Source organism: Pristis pectinata, chromosome 10 (assembly GCF_009764475.1).
Source record: "Pristis pectinata isolate sPriPec2 chromosome 10, sPriPec2.1.pri, whole genome shotgun sequence".
Taxonomy (NCBI): Eukaryota; Metazoa; Chordata; class Chondrichthyes; order Rhinopristiformes; family Pristidae; genus Pristis; species Pristis pectinata.
Genome location: NC_067414.1, coordinates 87,436,059 through 87,461,097, shown reverse-complemented (window position 1 = coordinate 87,461,097; position 25,039 = coordinate 87,436,059). Strand labels below are relative to the sequence as shown.

The window sequence follows — 25,039 nt, the reverse complement described above, 5'->3', positions numbered from 1 at the left end:
ATCGACTATGGTGTTAATATCTTTATCAATGTCTTTCCTTTTTCAAATATTCCTTTATGCAAGTACAAGGGTTCTCTGTTCCTTTAACCACTTTAAAATTGTTTGTGAGACCTCTTCTTTAATATAGTTTGCCAAAGCATAAGTATATTACAGAGAAGGTATTATAGAGATGTAGAATGTCTGTATTTAAGACCCCTATTCTGTTTTGATTAATTCGTTCCAAGGGAAGGCGATGGTACAACAGTTGGCTAAGCATCTGTATGTCAGAGAAAGGAAATAGGAAGTAAAGCAATTGGGATTTGTGTTACTGAAACCCGTGGCTGCTGCAGGATGTGTTCACACATGTACATATGGGTTAGGAGCTCATGCAGTTGTTATTAATTTTTCAGGACCTGGGCATTGCTGGCAAGGCCAACATTTACTCCCCATTCCTATCAGCTTGAGAAATGGTGAAGAGCCAGTTTCTTAACCTGCTGTAGTCCTTCTGGTGGAGGTCCTCCCACAATGCTGTTGGGTGGAGTTCCAGGATTTAGACACAGCAAAAATAAAGGAATATATTTCCAAGTCAAGATGGTGAGAGAATCTAGATCTGATCTTCCTCAAAGATCCAAATCTGCCAGATTTGCATTCCATATCTGTTTTATCCTAAATATTACTTCCATACGTCCATTTCAAACAATGACAATGCACTTTTTAGTTTTTTTGAATACTTATGAGTAGACTTACAGGCAAACTCTGGCAAGCAGTGTGCTTGTTGCCTCTTTAAACATTGTTACAGTTTGAGTCGAATTTTAAAAGGTTGGAAATATATATTTAAACAGAACTTTTAAATATGTACCCTTCATTACGTTAGGAGAGAGAATGTCAACTCTTCACCAAAAAGTAGGAAAATTTTCAGATGAAATAGCTGAATGTTAAATGACACTTTGAAATGTTCATTTTTTTTTTCTGAAACGAAATGAATCATTGACTTGCATACCATCAATAGTAGGAATTGGTGGAAGAAACATTCTCAGCAATGAGAAGATGTATGCTGGAAAGATTGTCAATTGAAACTATATGGATTGAATTAGAGAATAAAATAGTGGCAATCACACTGTTGGAAGTGTCCTGTGGATCAATTAAATACTTAACAGCAGCCTTCACAAAAGAGGGGGTTGATGCCGATGACGTAGTGAAGGAGGGTATGAAATTTTAGATGGAATAAAACATAATAAGAGAGGAAGAATTAAGGGGTTTTGCATCTTCGAAAGTGGATAGGTTGCCTGGATGAAATGGATCCTAGGCTTTTAAAATAAGCTAAGGAAAATTTTATGGTGCTTCTGACCATTATTTTTTGAAGGCACCCTGGCTGCAGAGGATGGGAAGACTGCTAATGTTGAATTGTTGTTTAAAAAGGGAGGATGGTATCATCTATGTAACTACAGGCCAGTTGGGTTATTATGGGCATTGGTTAAAATTTTAGAATCAATTGAGAATGACAGTGTAAATCATTTAGAAAGGTACAGATTAATTAAGGAAAGTCAGCATGGGTATGTTCAGGGATTAATTAACACCTGAGTTTTTTGAGGATGTTTCGAGGGTGTAGATGAGAGTAGTGCATTTGATGTAACAATATGGACTTCCGTAAAATATGGCAGGATGATTTTAAAAAGTAAGACTAAGGATTCCCAAATTAGAGCAAGATGAGATTTATGAGTATCTTGATAGGACTAGAAAATTTTAGCTACAAGGCATGATTGGGTAGGTTGGGTTTTGTTTCCTTGGAACAGATGAGCTGAAGGGAGATTTTAATGTTATGTGTAAAATTGAGGATTCTAAATGGAGTAAATAGAAAGATCTATTTCCCTTAGCTAATGGGTTAAAAAACAGAGGACAAAGATTTAAGTGGTAAAAGGAAGGCATAGATTTAAAGTAATTGTTAAAAAATTCTTATGGGGGTACAAGAGAGAATTTTTTCAGTCAAGGTTTTTAGAGTCCAGGGCTCACTGCCCAACCGGGTGTTAGAGTACAAAGTACTTGAATGTGAATGTGAAGAACCATGACTTGCAGTTCTATGGACAAAGATATGGACACAATGGGTACCTTCTGTTTCATAAATTTACTATGATTCTATGAACCTCAAATGATGACTACACTGCTATGCGGCTGGATAGCTAAATGGACCTTATACATGTGAAGGGCTGATTTCATTACCCTTTACTGGGTCATGTTTTCCTCATGCACTTTATTTCCACTGCAGAACCAAATGCAGTTTTCAAGCTCCCTAAGGAGACATAATTTTTGCAATTCCTGAAGAAAGTTTAATTCACTGAAAATAGTACTTGTTATTTAAAATGTTTGCTCATTGTATGGTTTAATTATATTCTTGACTTGTTTTGATGATGCAGAAAGGTGAAGTTATAACAATCCTTAATCAAAAACCTGATGGATGGTGGCTTGGAATAAATGCTCAAGGAAAGAAAGGTCTGGTCCCTAAAACTTATTTACAGGTCAGTTTTTTTTATAGTTGATTTTGTACATTAGCTACCATATCTAGAGCAGTGTTCTAACACTTAAACAAAAAGAAAACTTTGTTCTATCCAATGGACAAGTACTTCCAGTAGTAATACTGTTGGTATTAAGCTGCTAAGAGGTTCACATAATAGCATTTCAGAATACATTCACATTTATGTAGAGTAATGGGGTAGCCATTCTGCACCAGAAATGTCTCACCACTAAGTGAGATGTGACTATTTGATGTCTTCTGGTACATCTGCTGATGGGGAATTATTAACCTGCTGTTCTTCGAGTTAGGTCATGGCACCTTTAGTGTCGATTAGAACAGGAAGAACTGCATTAATATCTTCTCTAGATTTTGGAAGGTGGTGTGGGAAAAGTATGGGATGGTAATGATCAGACATGGGTTCAGTGGTGGGAAGAGGGGAAAACAATCAAGCTGCACCTAGCACAAACTGTGAAACAAACAACACAGCATGTGAGAAATGGATAAATGAGTACATTATTTGGGCTAGGTATTCTATTGCATGATACAAAGATTATGATTCAAGATAATTTAATCTAAAATATAATTGCTAAATATGATCAGCTACTTTACAAACATAATGTACCTGCAAAGATTTGATCTGGTTTCTCCATGCAATAAAGTGTATGCATGTTAATACAAACAATGTGTAGTGTAAGTTTTGACTTGCCCTCTCCGTCCCATAATTTTTGACTTTTTTTCCCCAATGTGTTGATAGCTTTCCCCTCTTCCCACTACTGACTGCATGTCTTACTACCCCATATTCCTTACTTTTTCCACACCACCTTCCTCCAACTCAGTTTGGAACTGAGTTGATTTCCTTTGTCGTAGTGGCTGTTGTGAGGAGAGTTCTTTGTTCACATAAAGAATTCAAGACCTGTTCTAACACAGACAATTCTGTAGGTTTTGTGCATGATTAGAATTTGACTGCTGGTGTAGCCTCCCACAAAGGTGGTGCAGGTTTCAGAAGCAGCATCCAATTTTCCACCACTTTGCCTGTTAATTTCACTTGATGCATTTTGACTAGTACGTAGACTTTTCTTTCTGATTTTGGTTATCATAATTTACTGTTTTCAAAATCAAATTGTACTTCCCCAAATGTAATTTTATTTTAATACGTATGCAAACAAAAAATGCATTTCCAATTTCTTGATTATAGGTATACAGCAAACAGAGTCAGGGAACACCAAATAATATTGAAGATGACGATGAAGAGGAGGATGACGATGAAGAGGAGGATGACGATGAAGAGGAGGATGACGATGAAGAGGAGGATGACGATGAAGAGGAGGATGATGATGAAGAGGTAGATGAGGATGAAGAGGAAGCTAAAAGACAACATGTTAAAAGAAAAGTACATGAAGTGCAGAGGTATCCTATTATTGTGCTAGATCATTCACCTCCTTGTTTAAACAGATGGTACTTTGATTTAGGACCGCTACAATAAACTAAAAGATAGGGGTAATGAAGAGAACTAGATGGGAACTTGAGAAGAGAAAACAACCAGATATTGGAAAGTGTAGAAGAAGTGTACTGAGAGAGTTAAACAATTTTTGTGCTCTACTTGTGATCTAAAATGATGACCAATTTCACTTGCAAAGGTCAGGAAACAATCACGAGTTTTGTAGGCTGTGGAAGATTCTGTGCATCGTCAGATACAGGATGGTTTGAACACTAAAGCTTTTCCTACAGTTCTTCAACTTAGCCTCAGAGCTGTGTTTGAACAGTGGGATGTTATTCTATTTCTCACATCAATAACCTTTGTAGTCTCTGTGAATGCATGGCCAATTAAAGGTAATTTTTGCTTTATTCTGTTTGCTTTAAGGCTTTTTTAAAAAGGTTAACATTACCCAAAACAGATTTTATTGTAAATGGGCAGACCCTTAGAAGTATTTATGTACAGAGGGATCTTGCGGTGTAGGGTCCATAGTACCCTGACAGTGACAACACAAGTAGATATGGTGGTGAAGTAGACATGTGGCATACTTGCTTTCATTGTATGAGGTGTTGAGTATGAAAAGTTGGGGGGGGGGGGGGGTTCATATTGCAGTTCTATAAAAATTATGAGAGGCATAGATAGGGTAAAGTCAGGGTCTTTTTCCCAGGGTGGAAATGTCAAATACTAGAGGGCATAGATTTAAGGTAGAGAGGGAAAAGTTTAATGGAGATTTATGAGGCAAGTTTTTTTTAACACAGGGTGGTAGGTGCCTGGAAGGCACTGCCAGGGGAATTAATGGAAGCAGATACAATAGTAACCTTTAAGAGGCACTAGACAGGCATGTGGAACAGGATGACAGGCAAGGAATTCAGGGATATAGGCCATGTGCAGGCAGCTGGAACTAGTTAAAATTGGCACGGTCAGCACAGACATCATGGGCCGAACGGTGTGTTCCTGTGCGGTATTGTTCTAGTGGTCTTGTAATTATTGTGTCAGCTTGCCTCCGTTCAATCTCAACTTCCAAGTGTTGATGAGTTGGAAGAGGTGTGGCTTGAGATTTGGGAGATCCCACCTAATTCATTGAAGAATTCTGTCCTCAATTTTAGGTGTCCCAGAACCTTGTGTTTGTTGCAGTCTTTTCTTGAAATTTCTCTGTAATGTCCTTGGTGTAGAATCATTTTGTACAGCTTGATGTTTGCTGTAAAATAGATCATCAAAGATGTAAGTGTGTAAATTATGCCAGCTTTGTATACAGCAGGTTAAGGATGTTCAGTTGTCAAATCAGATCAAATTAGATTAACTAATATTGATAATTACTAATAAATCCATTCATGAATATTCTTATTTTATTTAGCATCATATTGTAATGCTTTTAGATAATCCAGCTGACTTTTTTTTCTGATAATGCACATAGAGCAAAATATGACAGAAGCAAGGAAACTTAACAGGTTCTTGGGATGTATTGCTCGGGACGCAGAGCACAAACCCAGTGTTTTGAGTCTTTTTAAAAATGTTGGTACAGAAATATCTATTGTACTGTAAGTAGTTCCTCATGTCATTTAAAAGAAAGGACAAACAAATATTGGAGCTAACATTGGAAAGGAAAAGGGAGGTCAGCACAGTGGCACAGCTAGTAAAGCTGCTGCTTCTGTCTTGCCGGAGACCTGTGTGGAGTTTGCATGTTCTCCCTGTGAGAGCATAGATTTGCTCTGGTTTAGAACATAAAGCATTTCAGCACAGTACAGGCCCTTTGGTCCATGATGTTGTGCTGACATTTTAACCTGCTCTAAGATCTATCTAACCCTTCCCTCTCACATAGCCCTCCATTTTCCTAACTTATATTTGGCTATCTAAGAGTCTCTTAAATGTCCCTAATGTATCTGCCTCCATAACCCCTGCTGGCATGGCGTTCCACGCACTTACCACTCTGTGTAGTAAAAACTTACCTCTGACATCCCCCTCCATACCTTACTCCAATCACCTTAAAATTATGCCCCCTCATGTTAGCCATTTTCGCCCTGGGAAAAGGTCTCTGACTGTCCACTCGATCTATGCATCTTACCTTGTACACCTCTATCAAGTCACCTCTCAACGTCCTTCTCTCCAAAGAAAAAAGCCCTAGCTCACTCAACCTATCCTCATAAGATATGCTCTCCAATCCAGGCAGCATCCAGGTAAATCTCCTCTGCACCCTCTCTAAAGCTTCCACATCCTTCCTATAATGAGGCGTCCAGAACTGAACACAATACTCCAAATGTGGTCTAACCAGAGTTCTATGGAGCTGCAACATTACCTTGCGGCTTTTGAACTCAATACCCTGACTAATGAAGGCCAACACACCATACGCCTTCTTAACAACCCTATCAACCTGTGTGGCAACCTTGAGGAATCTATGGACGTGGACCCCAAGATCCCTCTGTTCCTCCACACTGCTAAGAGCTGCCACTTCTCAGCCCAGCTCTGCATTCTATCAATGTCCTGTTGTAACCTACAGCAACCTTCTACACTGTCCACAACACCACCAACCTTTGTGTCATTTGCAAACTTACTTCCACATCCTTATCCAAGTCATTTATAAAAATCACAAAGAGCAGGGGTCCCAGAACAGATCCCTGTGGAAAACCACTGGTCACCGACCTCCAGGCAGAATACGCTCCATCCATCACCATTCTCTTCTATGGGCGAGCCCATCCTGAATCCACACAGCCAAGTTTCCCCGGATCCCGTGCCTCCTGACGTTCTGAACGAGCCTTCCATGAGGAACCATATCAAATGCCTTACTAGAATCCATGTACACCACATTCACTGCTCTACCCTCATCGATGTGCTTTGTCACATCGTCAAAGAATTCACTCAGGCTCATGAGGCACGACCTGCCCCTCACAAAGCCATGCTGACTGCCCCTAATCAGCCTATGCTTCTCCAAATGCCCATAAGTCCTGTCTCTAAGAATCTTCTCCAGTAATTTGCCCACCACTGAAGTAAGACTCTGTGGTTTGTAATTCCCAGGGTTATCCCTACTCCCTTTCTTAAACAAAGGAACAACATTTGCCTCCCTCCAATCATCTGGAACTACTCCTGTGGCCAATGAGGATGCAGAGATCACTGCCAAAGGCGCAGCAATCTCTTGCTTCTGGCAGTAACCTTGGATGTATCCCGTCCAGCCTCTGACTTATCTATCCTAATATTTTTCAAAAGTACCAGCACATCCTCTTTCCTCATGTCGACATGCCCTAGCTTATCAGCCTGTTGTATGTCATCCTCACAAACATCAAGGTCTCTCTCACTGGTGAATACTGAAGCAAAGTATTCATTAAGGACCTACGCTACCTCTTCTGACTCCAGGCACGTTTCCTCTTTTATCCTTGATCGGTCCTGCCCTCACTCTAGTCATCCTCCTCTTCTTCACATACGTGTAGAACACCTTGGGGTTTTCCTTAATCCTTCTCACCAAGGTCTTCTCATGCCCCCTTCTAGCTCTCCTAAATCCATTCTAAGCTCTCTCCTGGCTACCTTGTAACTTTCCAGGGCCTTGTCTGATCCTTGCTTTCTAAACCTTGCGTAAGCTTCTTTCTTCCTTTTGACAAGATGTTCTACGTCTCTTGTCAACCATGGTTCCTTCACTGTACCATCCTTACCTTGCCTCAATGGGACAAACCTATCCAGAACCTGATGAAAGTACTCCCGAAACAACCTCCATTGTGCACTTTCCCAAGAACATCTATTCCCAATTTATACTCCCAAGTTCCTGCCTAATAGCATCGTAATTCCCCTTCCCCCAATTAAATAAATTCCCAAATCGTCTGCTCCTATCCCACTCCAAGGCTATGGTAAAGGTCAAGGAGCTATGGTCACTGTCTCTAAAATGCTCTCCCACTGAGAGATCTGAAACCTGATCAGGCTCATTGCCTGGTACCAGGTCCAGTGTGACCTCTCTTGTAGTCGGCCAGTCCACATACTGTGTCAGGAATCCTTCCTGGACACAACTAATAAATTCTGCCCCATCTATCCACTTTACACTAAGGAGGTGCCAATCAATATTAGGGAAGTTGAAATCATCCATGACAACAACCCTGATATTTTTGCATCTCTCCAAAATCTGCCTCCCGACCTGCTCCTCAGTGTCTCTGCTGCTATTGGGGGGTCTGTAGAATACTCTCAATAGGGTGATCGCTCCCTTCCTATTTCTGACTTCCACCCACACTGTATGATCCCTCCAGGATGTCCTCCCTTTCTACAGCTGTGACACTGTTTCTGATCAGCCAAGCCACTCCCCCACCTCTTTTACCTCTGCCCCTGTCCCTTTTGAAACATCTAAAACCTGGAATATCCAGCAGCCATTCCTGCCCTTGTGACAGCCAAGTCTCTGTAATGGCCACAACATTGTAGTTCCATGTATTTACCCATGCTCTAAGTTCATCACCCTTGTTCCTGATACTTCTCGCATTAAGGTAGACACACTTCAGCCCATCCAAATGACTGGAATTTTGCCCTTTGAACTGCCTATCCTTCCTCACAGTCTTTCTACACACTGCATCTACTTATACACTAAATGCACTAACCTCTGACCTATCACTCTGTTTCCCATACCCCGGCTGAACTAGCTTAAACCCTAGCCAACCTGCCCGCAAGAATATTGGTCCCCCTCCAGTTCAGGTGTAACCCGTCCCTTTTGTACAGGTCGTACCTTCCCCAGAAGAAATCCTAATGATCAACAAATCTGAAACCCTGCCCCCTGCACCAACTCCTCTGCCACGCAATCATCTGCCATATCAACCTATTCTTACCCTCACTGGTGCGTGCTACAGGCAGCAATCCGGAGATTACTACCCTTGAGGTTCTGCTTTTCAGGTTCCTACCTAGCTCCCTATATTCCCTCTTCAGGACCTCCTCTCTTTTCCTAACTATGTCACTGGTACCAATATGTACCACGACCTCTTTGTCTTACCACAACCAATATGTACCACGATATCGGAATCTGCCCCCCTTACTATTGAATCCCACTATCACTACCGTTCTCCTGTTCTCCCTCCTTTCCTTCTGCGCCACACAACCAGACTCAGTGCCAGAGACCTGGTCACTGTGGCTTTCCCCTGGTAAGTCATCGCCCCCAACAGTATCCAAAGCAGTATACCTGCTATTCAGGGGAATGGCCACAGGGGTACTCTGCACTACCTGCCTATTCTCCTTCCTTCTCCTGACAGTCACCCAGCTATCTGCCTCCTGCAGCTTAGGAGTGACTGCCTCCCTATAGCTCTTATCTATGAACTCCTTGTTTTCCTGTAGGAGCCGAAAGTCATCCAGCTGCAGCTCCAGTTCCCTAACACAATCTGTAAGGAACTGCAGCTGGATGCACCTAGTTCAGATGTAGCTATCAGGGAGACTGGAGGTCTCCCAGAACTCCCACATCTAACAAGATGTTTCCTCCCACGTCCCAAAGATGTTCAGGTTGGTAGGTTAATTGGCCACTGTGAATTGCCCTTAGTGAGTAGGTGAATGGTAGAATCTGGGGAATTGATGAGAATGTGGAAGAATAAAAATAATTGGGATTAATATAGGATTAGTGTAAATGGGTGGTTGATAGTTGGCATGAATTTAGTGGACTGAAGGGCCCTTTTGCATGTTGCATCTCTCTCTGACTCAGTGCCTCTAAAATAATGCAAACATGTTCAAATTGGTGGCAGCATTTACTTACAAGAAACTTGTGTAGTTGTGATGTACAATATTAAAGATCATGAGGCCATGAAAGGTGCTATCTGAATGCAAATCTTTCCCTACCTAATTTAAAACTAAAGAGTAAATTGACTATCCTCTTGAGAGGAAGGCATGGGGAATTAGAATTCAGATAGTTGCTATTCACGAAAGCATCAAATCAAACCTTTTTTTATTCAAAGTTTCTACAGGATATGTAGATTCAGCCTGGAAAAAAAAAGTTATTGAAGGAAGGGGAGGCAGATAATGGAAAAATGAATGGATATTTGAGGTGTTTGACAGCTGATAGTCATTAGATTTTGGGACCAGCATAGATCTGTCAGTCCAGTAGTGTAATTTTATTGTGTTGATAGTTACTTCCAAAAATGTGTGATTTTAAATTATCCAGTGAATATATTAGGTTCCGGAATAACACAAAAAAACACTGGAGGAACTTGGCAAGTCAGACAGCATCCAAGGAGAGAAATGGACAGTTGATGTTTTGAGTTGAGACCCTTCATCTGGACTAGAAAGAAAGGCGGAGATAGCCAGTATATCACCTGCTAGGTCTTGCTTCACCCCTTCCCTCCAGCTTTTTATACTCCCCCTTTACTCTCCACGTCCACTCTATCCAGGTCTTTCAATATTCCGTAGGTTTCAATGAGATCCCCCCTCATCCTTCTAAGCTCCAGCGAGTATAGGCCCAGAACCATCAAATGTGCCTCATCTGTTAACCCTTTCATTCCTGGGATCATTCTTGTAAACCTCCTCTGGACCCTCTCCAATGCCAGCACATCCTTAGATGTGGGGCCCAAAACTGCTCTCAGTACTCCGTATGTGGTCTGACCAACGCCTTCTAAAGCCTCAGCATTACATCCTTGCTTTTATATTCTAGTCCTCTTGAAATGAATGCTAACATTGCATTTGCCTTCTTTACTACCAACTCAACCTGTAAGTTAACCTTTTACATTTTGCTCCTACAAGTTAACATTTTACTAGCAACTCAATCTGCAATTAGGTTCTGGTTTCCCTCTTCTGAGTTGATTGAGGTCGGAGAGCTGCAGTGTCTCTGGGTACATGAGGGCATTTTGATGGTGAACTCTTTGAAGAAAAAGAATGGATGAATTATTTTTGGTGCTGCTGGGACTTAAGAACAATTGGGAGGAGGATGAGAATTTCCAAAAGAGAAAATCCTTCTCAGGGAAACTGAATGAGAGGGAGACTTGAATCTTGCATGAACTATACTCCTTTAATTTGTCCAAGAAACAAGGCTTCTGGAGACATTGGTTTTCAAAAGTAGTGTTGACAAAGATCTGACACCTTCAGCCATGTTTCAGCCTTGTATGTCTGCCTGAACTGCTCTGTCTTTAGAGTTGAAGGTCACTCCAGAACTAAGCTCACCCTCAGGATCATTCCAGATTGCAGCACAGATGTATATGACACAATTTGCAGAATATGGCTACATATGCAATGACGTAGATGTTTTCTATGTAATGGAAGGGAAATTCATCTCCATTTTAAGTAGGGAACAGGAGTCAGCCAGATATTCCTAGACTGCTGGGTTCTCAGCAATTCAGTAAGTCTGCACTCTGTGTTCAACACATCAACCGTTTGTCAACTTTGCTGGGTATCGCTCTCTATAGATGATCTGACCTTCAATACCCCATAATTCTATGCTTAGAAAAGTTATGTGATTCATTAATTCATTCTCGACAGTTGCTTGAATGACATATTTAAATCGTCATGCCAAATAAAGGTGATGTCCTCTATTCTTAGCTCATCATTTTCGTCTGGGCATGCAATCATGTAGGAGAGTAGAAATACAACTGCAGGTGTGGGGTCACATGGTGCAAGTTAGAGATTACTGCCCGGGTCCTCAATATTCAATTTGTTGCCCAAACTAGTTATTGGGCATCCTACAGTAATATCCAGTCAGGGAGATGCACTTTGTTATAGTCCTCTGCATTCTCCACAGTCTGATTATTATGAGGTAGAATGTTTGTCTAGTATGCGTCAACAGCAGGAGGAGAAAGAAGAAGGGACCAAACTCCACTAGCTCAGAACTCGCAGTGTTGGGTTGTGCTTGCAGCAGGATACCCTTGGATACTCTGTGAGTACCTCCCAAGCCTGTGAACTCTACCACTAAGAGGGATGATGGTAGCGAATGCCAGGGAACATCAAAACATATCATCGTTCCTTCATTGTAGTTGGGTCTGTATCCTGGAATTCCCTACCCAACATCTTTACCAGGTGAACTGCAGCAATTCACAAAGATGGCCATCTTAAGAGCAATTAAGGATGAGCAATAAATACTGTCTCCGTCAATAAAGCCCATATCTTGTAAATGAATCAAAAACTTCTGAACCAACACACTCCTCAGCTCGAACAACAGCAGCATCCTGGTGATCAGTAGGCACTGAAAGGTTATATCATTGCACGCAGATACTGCGGTGATAAATGTTACTTCACAAAGCTGTTCCATCAGACATAAGAGATGTTTTGGTTGCAAAAGAAGCTTTCTGCAACTCCAAAGATACTCTATGAATACAGCTACAAAGACACTGGTTGTCATTTGGAATGTAGGATTGTCATCACCATTAAGCACCCTGAACTTGCACTGCAGTATTATGCCAACATTGGTATAATACAGCACTGGAATAGATGGTAGGAGCTCATCAAACTTTCTTCCCTATCATAATACTTCACCAATACCACAAAGAAAAATGAGCAACTGCCACTTAGCATTTTTAAAGCTTAACAAATTTTCTAGCCAATCGGGGCATTTTCTACTACTACCACCTGAAAGCAAGGTTGCCTTCTCCTGTGTCTCTGTCGCCATTTCTTTAAGCAGTCTGCTAACATGACTGGGAGAAACTGGCACAATCTTCCGTGCTGTGCCATTTTAGTGTATGTTTTCATTGGTGAATGAATTTCCAGGCTAGAGTTCTTGATTATTCCCTCCATTGTGCGACAATGGAATTTTAAGTACCACAACCAGTTAATGATTGCAATGTTTTGATCATCTGGAACAGTCACCACCCAAAGTGACATTCAATTACTGAGATGGAAGAAGGAAATCCATTTTGTGTTTTTTATCAGTCTTTTTTGGAAAAAGTTCTTTTGGGGTTTGTGTTCTTGACAGTTCACATGACTTTCTATTTTTTTTAAAAAGGAAGTTTGCCCTCAACTCACAGGGCAAAAGGAGAGTCAGATTTCTAAACAATTAGTCATGTATCAATGTTGGCTAAGTCAATTGGTCCATCTAACTTATCTTCCAAACTTCCTGTTAGATTCCTTACAAACACCCTAAGTGTTACACTTACAAACAACCCTTGTTTTTGCTGCAAAAACAAACTGCTAGTCAAGCAGCATATGTGGAAGCAAAGGGATAGTTGACATTTCTGGTCAAGACCCTGCATCAGTCCTATCCCTTTGCCTCCACATATGCTGCCCAACCCACTGAGTTCCTCCAGCAGTTTGTTTTTTGCTCTGGATGCCAGCATCTGCAGTCTCTTGTGTCTCCTCAGTATATTTTGCTGTCTGTATAGTAGATTTACAGGTTGTGTTAAAGATATTAACAGAATTGTTATTTCTACAGTGAAGAATCACGATCACACAGGTTGGCTGTCAAAAAAGTTGTTTCAGAGGTGAGCAGATTTTATAATTTTTAATTTCTTTTCAGATGTGTAGGCAATCTTCTGCATTGGTGGTTTTGCACATGAGCAAATTTAGGTTTATATAGCAGAAGTTTTTATATTTTTGGATAAACACTCAATCAAAGCTGTTGAAATTGGAACCTCATCACGTGTCAGTTGCAGGCATTTATCTGGCAATTTATCTCATTGCATCTGATAAGTTGCAGTGGAACTAAATATTGTGCAATCGTCAGGCAACATCACTACTTCTGACCTGAAGAAAAGAAGGTCGTATTGAAATAGCTGAAGATGATTGGACTTGGGTCCCTGCTCAGGTAAACACCTGTGACTGTGTGCTGGATGTGATTCCACCAGTGAACAGTTTGTATCTTGATTTGCATTGATCTGTTTTACTGAAACCCCTTGGTGCTTTAGGTTGCTAAATGCTGCCTTGATGTCTACTCTGGGATTCAGGTCTTTTGTCTTTGTTTGAATCACGGCTATATTCAGATCTGGAACTGAGCCATCCTACTAGATTCCAAGCAGAATTAGTGAACAGGTTATGGATGAATAAGTTTTGAATTGTGGAACTCTGTGAATCGATTCCATTAATATGGTGGTAATGCCACACAACACTTCTGTATTGAATGCTGAGTGTGAATACTGAACTTGGTCTCCACAAGGGTTGTACATTGGTCACCAACCAATATTGGGTTGGACAGATAGATTAGGAAGGTGAACTGAACTGGCTTTTCTTCTTCTCTCGCTTCTTGCTGATGAACCCTCTTAATTTTAAGAGTACAGGTGTAAGGTTTTCTAGGTAGTAAATTAAGCCTGAACTGTTGCTTCACTGGCTATCAGGGTATTTCTGTGGGTGGAACTTGTTCTGGCCCCCCTATATGTTGCTGTTTACAGCCTGAAGACCTTGGTTCTATGCAGGACTTCACTGACCAGTTTGGATTTGGATTAATTCACAAAGTTGACATGAGAAGATTTGCTCCAAGTAATTGTTAACCTCAGCAGGCCAGGCAGCATCCATGGAGAAAAGCAGGCAGTCAACATTTTGGGTCGGGACCCGAAACATTGACCGCCTGCTTTTCTCCACAGATGCTGCCTGGCCTGCTGATTTCCTCCAGCATCATAGTATTATTCATCTAGATTCCAGCATCTGCATTCCTTTGTTTCTCTAATTATTAATCCTCCTATGTACTGTGTATTGAGCATGGGCAGCATGGCTTTGCTAGAAGCTCTCAGAACATTATAAATCGATGAACCAATCAGTGTTGATCTGGGCACTAGATTTGGCTATGTCAGATCCATGGTAGAAGTGGCTTTAGGCTAAAAGGAGCAGGAGGAGATGCTGCAAGGTTCCCAGTATTTCCCAATAAGCTGCTCAGTAAAATCTCTACTCCCTCCTCAATCTGCACTTCTTCTACTCCCCAATTGTCATCTGTTTGCCCTAATAACTGCCAGCTGCCCTGAATACCATGTACCATCCCCAAAAAACTTCACTCTCTTACTGTGCAATTAATGCCCATACACCAGCACCTCTCACCCACTTCGCCCCACCACACATGCTTCTTTAAAGCATTCAACCATTCTCAGGGTTTGAACATGTAGAACGTAGAACACTACAGCACAGTACAGGCCCTTCGGCCCACAATGTTGTGCTGACATTTTATCCTGCTCTAATATCTATCTAACCCTTCCCTTCCACATAGCCCCCTATTTTTCTATCATTCATGTATCTATCTAAGAGTCTCTTAAATGTCCCTAATGTATCTCTGTAGGCACCCACCACACTCTGTAAAAAAAAACTTACCCCTGACATCCCCCTTATACCTTCCTCCAATCACCTTAAAATTATGTCCCCTCGTGTTAGCCATTGTTGCACTGGGAAAAAGTGCTCAATATATGCCTCTTCTCATCTTGTACACCTCTATTGAGTCACCTCTCATCCTCCTTCTCTCCAAAGAGAAAAGCCCTAGCTTGCTCAACCTATCCTCGTAAGACGTGCTCTCCAATCCAGGCAACATCCTAGTAAATCTCCTCTGCACCCTCTCTAAAGCTTCCACATCCTTCCTATAATGAGGCAACCAGAACTGAACACAATACTCCAAGTGTGATCTGACCAGAGTTCTATAGAGCTGCAACATCACCTTGTGGCTCTTGAACTCAATACCCCGACTAATGAAGGCCAACACTCCATACACCTTCTTAACAACCCAATTGACCTGAGTGACAACCTTGAGGGATCTATGGACGTGGACCCCAAGATCCCTCTGTTCCTCCACACTGCCAAGAGTCCTGCCATTAACCTTGTATTCTGCCTTCAAATTCGATCTTCCAAAGTGTATCACTTCACACTTATCTTGGTTGAACTCCATCTGCCACTTCTCAGCCAAGCTCTGCATTCTATCAATATCCTGTTGTAATCCACAGCAACCTTTTACACTATCCACAACATCACCAACCTTTGTATCATCAGCAAACTTACTAACCCACCCTTCCACATTCTCATCCAAGTCATTTATAAAAATCAGAAAGAGCAGGGGTCCCAGAACAGATCCCTGTGGAACACCACTGTTCACCGACCTCCTGGCAGAATTTGTCTTCTATGTGCGAGCCTTATGAAATAGAGTGTCTCACCCGGAGGAATGCAGTCCATGAATTAAACCAGCTGAATATGTGAATCCTGTTAAAGGAAGTTTGCAATTACATTCTGCAGGACATTCAATAAATATTTTGCATTTTCCAACTTGCAGTAGCCTACTCCAACCCTAACTCTTTGCTCCCTCTTCACCTCACCTACAGTCCAGTGTTATTCTTTGTCTGAAATAACTATGTACTCTATTTAATCACAAGTTATTTAATTTAATCCTCAAAGTTCAATTGTGGTTAGGAAAAACTTTTCTTTATTTTCATGATTTTACAATTTGCCACAATAATGAACAACATATTAACCAGACTGGTGGATGGCACGGTAGGAATACCAGTGGAAGTTTGGTTATAAACTCAAATAAAGTAAGATTTCATAGTGCATCCAAATGATTTCATTTAACCCACATCTAATACATATTCTTTTTCAGTGAACAGTTTGAATGACTTAATGAACTAGTTGGCAAAAAGTGAAGAAAATGTACTCTTCCAGCAGAGGTGTAAAAAGAAAATTTGGAATTCTTTTTACACACACTGTAGTAAACTTTACCACCAGTGGACATTGGGTTGGAGATAACATTTAAAAACTATAAATTTGAAGAGGAGAAGAGACGATGATTAGCTTACATAGCTCCTTTGGTGGAAAATCTCACCCTTAATTCCTTGATTTTTTTTTTGAGATTTTGTTTGCTTGCTTTCCCTACTCTTTTGTTTTCTAGAGATGTGGATCTATAGTGACCTGGTGGATTTCCAGTTCCTTTTCCAAGTGACCCTTACTCTGTATTTAAGCCCTGATACACAATGGGTTTTGATGGTTATTTGTTGGTTTAATTGTTGTTATGGCTGGTGTATGCAGCAGGGGGAGTTAATGGTGCACTAGAACCAGAAATGCACTTTAATTTCCATAATCAGTACAATTGAGCAATTGAATGGCTGGTTACAAGGCGCGAGAATGATGTGATGAGAAAGGAAAATAAGCTGGTTCACCACAGATAAATTGAGGCTAATTTTTAGAAATTTACTTCTAAATTTCTAATCTTGTGTTCTTGCTGCATATTAGAAATATAACTCTAAAATTTTAAAGGAAGACTTGTATTTATACAGCACCGGTTGTGTCCCTGTAGTCACTGCAGAAAATATTACAGACAACTTGCACACAGTGAGCTGCCACTAGCAGCAATCTGATGATCTGCAAATCATATTTTTTTCATATATTGAGTGACAAATACTGAGCAAAGCACTGGGGATCCTTGGTCAGCTCTGCTTTGACAGGGTTCTGTGGGATATGTTTGGCATCCACCCGAGAGTGCTGATGACCTCAGTTTAATGCCTCAACTGGAGGAAGGTGCTTTCGACTGTGCACCTATCCTTTGCCACTGTATCAGCCTAGAATTTCTGCTGAAGTCTCGAGTTGGGCTTGAACCCAAAGACTTGATCAGATACTAGAATACTGAGTTACCGTTGACACTTTTAGACTTGTAATGATTTTCTACTACAATGACACAATTTGTTGTGGCTTGTGTGTACTGTGGGTAAGCGGGACTGGCAAAGAAGTTAGCAGTCACGTGAATTAGCCTTTTTTTAATGCTGATATTTGAGAACAATTTCAAAGATGGTATTGGTGTAAAGATCTGTTTAATTGTGCTTTTCGCTCTAAACATTATAATGCAAATTACGGATGGGTATGTACGTTGTTTTCTGTATTCACTAATAGTAAACTAGTCACTAATTTATAGAGAAACTAATAATTTATAAAGCTACCAGTTCAAAAGTATTACTTGTCCCTATAATTTTCTTCCTGGTCTTGTTCTCTCCTGCATGTAAGGACATCAGTCTTTACCAAATAGTTCTCTAATCAATTCATTCTAACTTGGGTATTGAATGGAGATGGCTTGAAAAGTATAATTCCCTGTCATCTGATTACATCAAATGAAACAGTTATTTCTTACGCAAGTTTATTAACATTTGCCTGATTTCATTGTTAATAACTTAAATTTATTTATGCCCAAAACTTTCATTGTCCAATAATGTGTAATAAGCAACAAACTTGAGTAGACTTTGTACGTATGAGTTTATAACTTAGCTTAATGGATGAGAGGAGATACATTGTAGAGGTGTATAAAATATTAAGAGGAGTAGATAGAGTGGACAGCCAGCACCTCTTTCCCAGGGCACCAATGCTCAATACAAGAGGGCATGGCTTTAAAGTAATGGGTGGGAAGTTCAAGGGAGATATCAGAGGAAGGTTTTTTACCCAGAGAGTGGTTGGGGCATGGAATGCGCTGCCTGGGGTGGTGGTGGAGGCAGGTACACTGGTCAAATTCAAGAGATTGCTCAATAAGCATATGGAGGAATTTAGAATAGAGGGATATGTGGGAGGAAGGGGTTAGATAGTCTTAGGTGAGGTTTAAAGGTTGGCATAACATTGTGGGCCGAAGGGCCTGTATTGTGCTGTACTGTTCTATGAATCTATGATTAATTACAGTCCTATGAAGTGGCATATTTCTCCTGTATTTAAAGGTGCCAGACAAATTTTACATGTTATGGTAGTACTTGGGGTCTTGTATTATTAGTTATGTCACGTCTTTTAGAAGAGATATTAAACCCAGTTCCTGCTCACATGAACAATAACTCTGTTGAAGGAAGCACAGTCACTTCTGCCACCCCATTTAATTGTTCATTACAGTTTGTATCTGATAATTTTAATCTAGAACCTTTCATTTAATCAGATTACTGCTGTCGATATGCTAATGGAAAAGGGAGCCATTCCAGAAGGATTCAGAGCATCTACTCTTGCACAGCTATTAGCAGAAGGTAATCTTGTTTGAAATTAACTAATTAATTAATATTACTTAAATATTAACTAATTCCGTAGCATCATGTTACTTTAGGTATGAATGTAAAATGAATCCTAATAAGAACGCAAACTGTCCTGTGTCATGAGGGTGCAATAATAATTGCACCTTCATGATGAGATGTGACGGTATTGTTTGAGAAAGTCTAGAATCATTGCGAGAAACTTCTTGAGGAATAGCAGAGTATTATAATTAGCATACAAATAGCCTCATTATGTATTTTCCCCAACAGGAAACAAATTCCGCATGAGTTACTTTCTGCAGCCTACGTTAACACCATCCAAGTTGTACTTTAAAGACCTTCACTGGGACCAAGCACATGGTGGTGTATGTATACTTAAGTTATTCATTTGTATGCCTTGACCCTGCATGTAAGTTACAATGCCAAAAAAAGATCATTTGGCAAATAAGTGGTGCTCCTGCAAATACCCACCCCCCCTTCCCATTTAACTTTAAACAGTTTCTTTCATTTTACATATTCCATTTAGTCTTTAGTCTCTAATAGTTTTAGCTCTGGTCACTAATATACAATCAATATACAGTGCCCTGTCGATACAATCAGTCTTCATAAAAATTCTCCATGAAAATGCAGCAATACTTGTCCAGGATAAAGCACTGACAGAAGGTGTAGTTACTATTAGACAAACCTTCGGGATTTGATTCATGTGTCCTTTGTTTGGTGGTGTCCTTTTTGTTTTAAAGTGTATGTGGATGTGCAGTAAACTGGAATTAGCTGTAGCTCCTACCATGTTCCTTTTTCCCCTGCATTCACCTGGCATTGTGTTTAACTCTGCTATGTCACAAGGATGTCATTTACTTTCTTGAAGTGTAGTGTTAATAATATTTGATTTTATTTCATTCTTCATCCACTTTTCGTGCGAACAAGTCAAGACCCGAAAGCATTATGGAGACACAAGTGACTGCAGGTGCTGGAAATCTGGAGCAACACACAAGATGCTGGAGGAACTCAGTGGGTCAGGCAGCATCTATGGAGGGAAATAGACAATCGAAGTTTTGGGTCGAGACGCTTCATTAGGACTGGAACGAAAGAGCTAAAGCATTAATTGTTTCTCTCATACAAGTCCTGTCTGAACTGCTGAGTACTTACAGCACTTACTGTTCTTGTTTTAAATTTCTGGCATCTGTTTTAGTATTGAGTAAATAATGAGCATTAATGTAAAATGTCTATATGAGGTTCTCATTTCATGTGACCCTGGCAGGTCCGCCCGAGAAAGACGCACATAGAACTGATGTTTACTCTGTGGAGCTGTAAAATGATTCCTTTGCCGGGGTCTGGTGTCCAGGTGCTAAGCAGACATGTTCGCTGCTGTCTTTTTGATGGTCTAAAGGTAAGTCACATACTGATAAGCCCTTGAGTTCGGTTAGAATTTAGAATCAAAAGGGTATGAAGTTGTTGAGATGGGTACATTAACAACATTTAAAAGACACTTGGACAGGTACATGGATAGGAACGATTTGGAGGGATCTCGGCCAAACGCGGGCAAATGGGACTAGCTTAGATGAGAATCTTGGTCAGCATGGTCCAGTAGAGCCGAAGGTCCTGTTTACGTGCTGTATGACTAAGGCTCTATTATACTACTGGGGGTATTCTATTTAAAAAGCAAGACAAGCAACGAACTAGCATGATGTATTTCTGTTTGGAATGACGTTGTTCCATGGTGATCATTGTGAGGTGTTTTGAGCCCCATTTATGTTGGCACAATCAAAAACATGGGTTACGTGAATAGTGATGACGTTGTGTGCAGGCCTGAAGCCAGGTAAATGTCAGGCATACCCATGTAAATTTTGTGAATGGCACACTTTTCCTGAACATGATTGTGCTTACTCTGGATAAAATCAAAAGTGGATCACATATATTTAAGGCCAATACCAAGAGATCTAGTTTCTAGGCTAAACTAAGTTACTTGTCATAGTTTTTCTATGCTTATGAATGCAAGGGAAATTCAAAGCTTCGAAAAACTTCTAAGTTTGGCAGGGCCACTGTATGGTTTTGCTGTCTTAGCAGATTTGTGTATAGGGCATTGTTTTGGTTCATTCACATGATCTGATTTATGTTGCATAAGCCCTTGGTGCCATGCAGGGCCTTAGTGATCTGGTCCAGAAGGACTTCATTGGCAAGTTCTTTACAGATGTGTAAGGTAACAGCAGGAGAGTTACACATCTCAGTAACAAATATGTGCAACAGGCTGTCGTGCTTAATGGGGAAAGTAAAGAATAAAATGTTTTTTTTAGTTTACACACATAATTAGTCCTTATTTACTTACATTGTTCCTGTATTTCAGGTTCTCAGCAATATACATACCATCAGAGCAACTTGGCAACCAAAGAATCCCAAAACATGGACCTTTTCTCCAAGAGTAAGTTTGCCTTCCGTGACTTGTTTGTAACAGTGATCTGTGATGCTGTGAAATGCACTGTGTGAGCTAATGATAAAGCAGAGACAATCAATATTAAAGAATGGGTTGGATTCATGTTTGAAGAAAAGCAAATAAAAGGTATCTAGGAACAAGTTAAGCACAAGGAGTTAGGATTACAGTAGGTATAAAGGATCAACACCAAAGTGTTGGACCAAATGACACATTTATGTACTGTTTCTATGTAAAATAGGTTTCAGTAAATACAAGAAAATAGCTTTCAATGGAGTCATTGTTATTCATTTTTGCTGTTAAATTTGTGAAAATGCCATCATTTGTGGCTGTTATGTTGGTCAGGAGCTGTTCTGCACCATAGCAATATGACATGATAATGTTAATAAAAACAGAAAGTGGTGAAAATACTGGGTCGGGCCGTTACTGTGGAGAGGGAAGCAGTTGTGAATCAGGTTCTGATGAAAGGTGATTGACCTGAAATATTAAATTTGTTTCTATCTGCACAGACATTGCCTACCTGAGTATTTTCAATACTTTCTGGGTTTGTTTCAGCATCTGCTTTATTGTATATTTGTGTATTTTGAGATGGATCTTCAGGCTGATATCTCTCATTTCCATAATGTCGGCTGTCACTACTCTCTTGAGATGATTCATCGTGTGAAGCAGTTTGAGATTTTTGATATGCTATATAATTGCAAATATTTACCTTTCAAATATTCAGATGCAGAAACAGATATTTTGCTTTGAATAAATTGCTTCACTTGGCTTGATTTCTCGACTGTTATCAGTGTTGCAGTATGGAGCCTAATTTCTAAAAGCTATCATTTAAATCAATTATTGCCATGGATAACAGAACAAATATAATTGGGTAATGTTCCCAGAAGTTATGCCAGATTACTCATTAATTACTGATTATTCTTTATTGGCTTAATTTAGAAAGGAGCTTCAATGGAATATAATACCAGCATTTCAGGTTTGACTCATTGTTAAGAGTAAACATCAGGCAGTTAGAGCAGCTGCCTTACAGCTTCAGGGACCCAGGTTTAAATCTGACCTTGGGTGCTTTCTGTGTGGTTTGCATGTTCTCATCCTGGCTGTGTGGGTTTCTGCCAGGTTTCCTCCCACATCCCAAAAAACATGCTGGTAGGTTAATTGGCTACTGTAAGTTACCCGTTAATGTAGGTAAGTGGCAAAAGAATCAAAGGGGAATTGATGGCCATATGAGAGGGAATATGTTACAGGGTAATAAGAAAAGGGATATAGGACTGATCGGATTGTTCTTTTGGGAGCTGGCATGGATCTGATAAGGCAAATCATAATAAGTAAATAGTATTCAATGCTCTAAAAGCAAAAAAAACTGCAGATGCCAGAAATCTGAGATCTGTTATGATGAAGGTTCATCATCCTGTAGTGTTAACTCTGTTTCTTCTTCCATTAATGTTGCTTAACCTGTTGCTTCCAGCATTTTCTGTTTTAATTTAATAGTATCCTTGAATTACAGGCTTTGTGTTTATTAACAAAAAAACATGAAGTATTCATGAAGTATTTTAACAGTGTATTGTGTACAATTTTGGTCACCCTATTATAGGAAAGATGTTACTAAACTAGAAAGAGTGCAGAAAAGATTTACCAGGAAGTTGCCTGAGTTACAAGGTGAGGTTGCGAAGACTAGGACTTTATTCCCTGGAACGTAGGAGATTAGGGGGTCACCTGATAGAGCTGTAAGGATCATGAGGAGCATAGACAGGGTGAAAGCATATAGTCTTTTTCCCAGGGAAGGTGTGCTAAAAACAAGAGACCATAGCTTTAAGATCAGAGGTGAGAGATTTAAAAGGGACATCAGGGGCAGCTTCTTCATGCAAGGGGTGGTGTATAGTTAGAATGAGCTGCCAGGAATATTGGTTGAGTTGGGCACATTAGCAACACTTAAAAGCCATCTAGATAAGTACATGGATAGGAGGGGTTTAGAGGGCTATGGGACAAATGTCGGCAGATGGGACGAGCTCGCTGGGCAACACAGTCGGCGTGGATGGGTTAGACCGAAGGGCCTGTTTCCATGCTGTATGATTCTATGACTTTATAACAGTTCTGAGGCATTTTACTAGAGTATAATCAGGTAAAAATTGAACACTGGAGGAAAGGTGATCTTAAAATGTGCCAAAAAATTGTTCAAAGTATGCTTTGAGTGTCTCAAGGAAGAGCGTGGAAAGGCTTGGGGAGGAAATTGCCTGTGAGTAATTAAAATGTTTCATATATTGGATGCCTTTTTCAAGTACAGTCAGCCACACTATCCAATATATACTGATTCACAACCTCCCATGTCATGCCCACCATTCCCACGGTTTCTATTCAAATCTCTTAAATTTGGCTTTCAAGTTACCTGTAGTGGAACCGCCGACAAATATCACCAATCAAGTTTGTGAGTGTGATCATATTTTATGATCCATCCTTGGCCACAGCTTTTCTGTTCAAAAACCTAGGTGCACCACCTATCTCAAATAGTGGTTTAGCTTCTGATAGTAAAAAGACATTTGACACAGTTATTCTAATGGAGATTGGTGATCTGGTATGTCTGATTATCCCACTTGTTTAGATACATTGTCATCTGGTTATTTGATATATAAGTGAATACTTTTAATCATAGAATGCAAAGAGTTGAAAATGAACTAAGGCGAAGATGTGAAGTGCTAGTTGCTGTTTTCAGCTGAAGCCAACTCAGTACTTCAAATCAAAAACTCAGCAATTGTTCTGTTTGCCATTCTTCTAAGATTAAAAACCCTGGCTTGGGCCAATATTTGATATTTGCAATACCCTTTTAGTATAGACCTCAGTAGTATTAGTAGAAGCTACTGAATTTACTGAATGTTTTCTGTCACCTTCGTGAACATGGTACAGAACTGGGGATGAAAGTGGGAAGAAGATGCCAAAACTGATGTTGGGATGTTCACTGTATTTGATGAATATACAATTTTCATTCTTGTATGCAAATTCTATTCATTGTATTTGATGAATGTACAATTCCCTCCTTGTATGCAAATTCTACATCCTTCTTGCATGATATTTAGTTATCCATGTCCTGAAGGATATAAAGAATTACACAGCATTTGTAGCAGTTCCCTTATGCAAAATTTTCACAAAGGCTATGCCCTGTGATGTTTTCTCATGGGAATAATTAGAACATTATTGTGGATGATAAGAAGATGTATAATCTAATTTCCCATTGCAGCCTGTGTATGAATGTTAAGCCATCATTTTTGAGCTATAAATGCATCGGTGTCTTAACATTTTCCCTGTGATTCTGCAAGCTTTTGAATATGCAATGCATTGAACATTTTCAGTTTCCTTCTGGTACTATATCCACTATGAATGTTAAATATTTGGGTAGATTTCCAAAGCAAGTGCAGTGATAGCAAATAAACGTGCTTATCTTTGATTATAAAGTCTTATCTCTGCTTTATAAAGGAAGAAAACTAATCTTGTTTAAAACTGATTGTAAATGTAGATGACCCCATTTGATATCTTTTGTTTTTCCACAGATATTTTTGATTCATACTTATTGTATTGAAAGAGTTTATTAATATTCTGTGATGTTACAGGTTACAGGTATACTTCCCAGCCTGTTGGATGGTGAATGTTTTGTGAGGTCAAATTCCCAGTCTCCTGATATTGGTATTCTGTTTGAAGTGGGCATTTCCTATATTTATAATGTAAGTTGTCTAGTGATAATTTACAAATAATTGCAACTCCAGAACACTCACTTTGCAATATAAAAATGGATATTTATTCATTTAAATGTTTATGCATTATGAAATGCAGTAGATATCCCCTGTGAATAATCTGGATAATTG

The 25,039-nt window shown here is 39.9% G+C and overlaps 1 protein-coding gene across 2 annotated transcripts in view; it reads left to right on the top strand.

Annotated features, from left to right (window-relative positions):
* nphp1 (nephronophthisis 1) overlaps nt 1–25,039 on the top strand; it is a 68,154-nt gene that overhangs the window by 19,339 nt on the left and 23,776 nt on the right. For both annotated transcript variants that reach the window (XM_052024647.1, XM_052024648.1), the window contains 8 exons: nt 2,391–2,492; nt 3,684–3,895; nt 13,252–13,300; nt 18,676–18,760; nt 19,034–19,128; nt 20,022–20,150; nt 21,105–21,179; nt 24,788–24,898. In XM_052024647.1, coding sequence (XP_051880607.1) covers nt 2,391–2,492; nt 3,684–3,895; nt 13,252–13,300; nt 18,676–18,760; nt 19,034–19,128; nt 20,022–20,150; nt 21,105–21,179; nt 24,788–24,898 — 858 coding nt within the window. The remainder of the gene's footprint in view (nt 1–2,390; nt 2,493–3,683; nt 3,896–13,251; nt 13,301–18,675; nt 18,761–19,033; nt 19,129–20,021; nt 20,151–21,104; nt 21,180–24,787; nt 24,899–25,039) is intronic.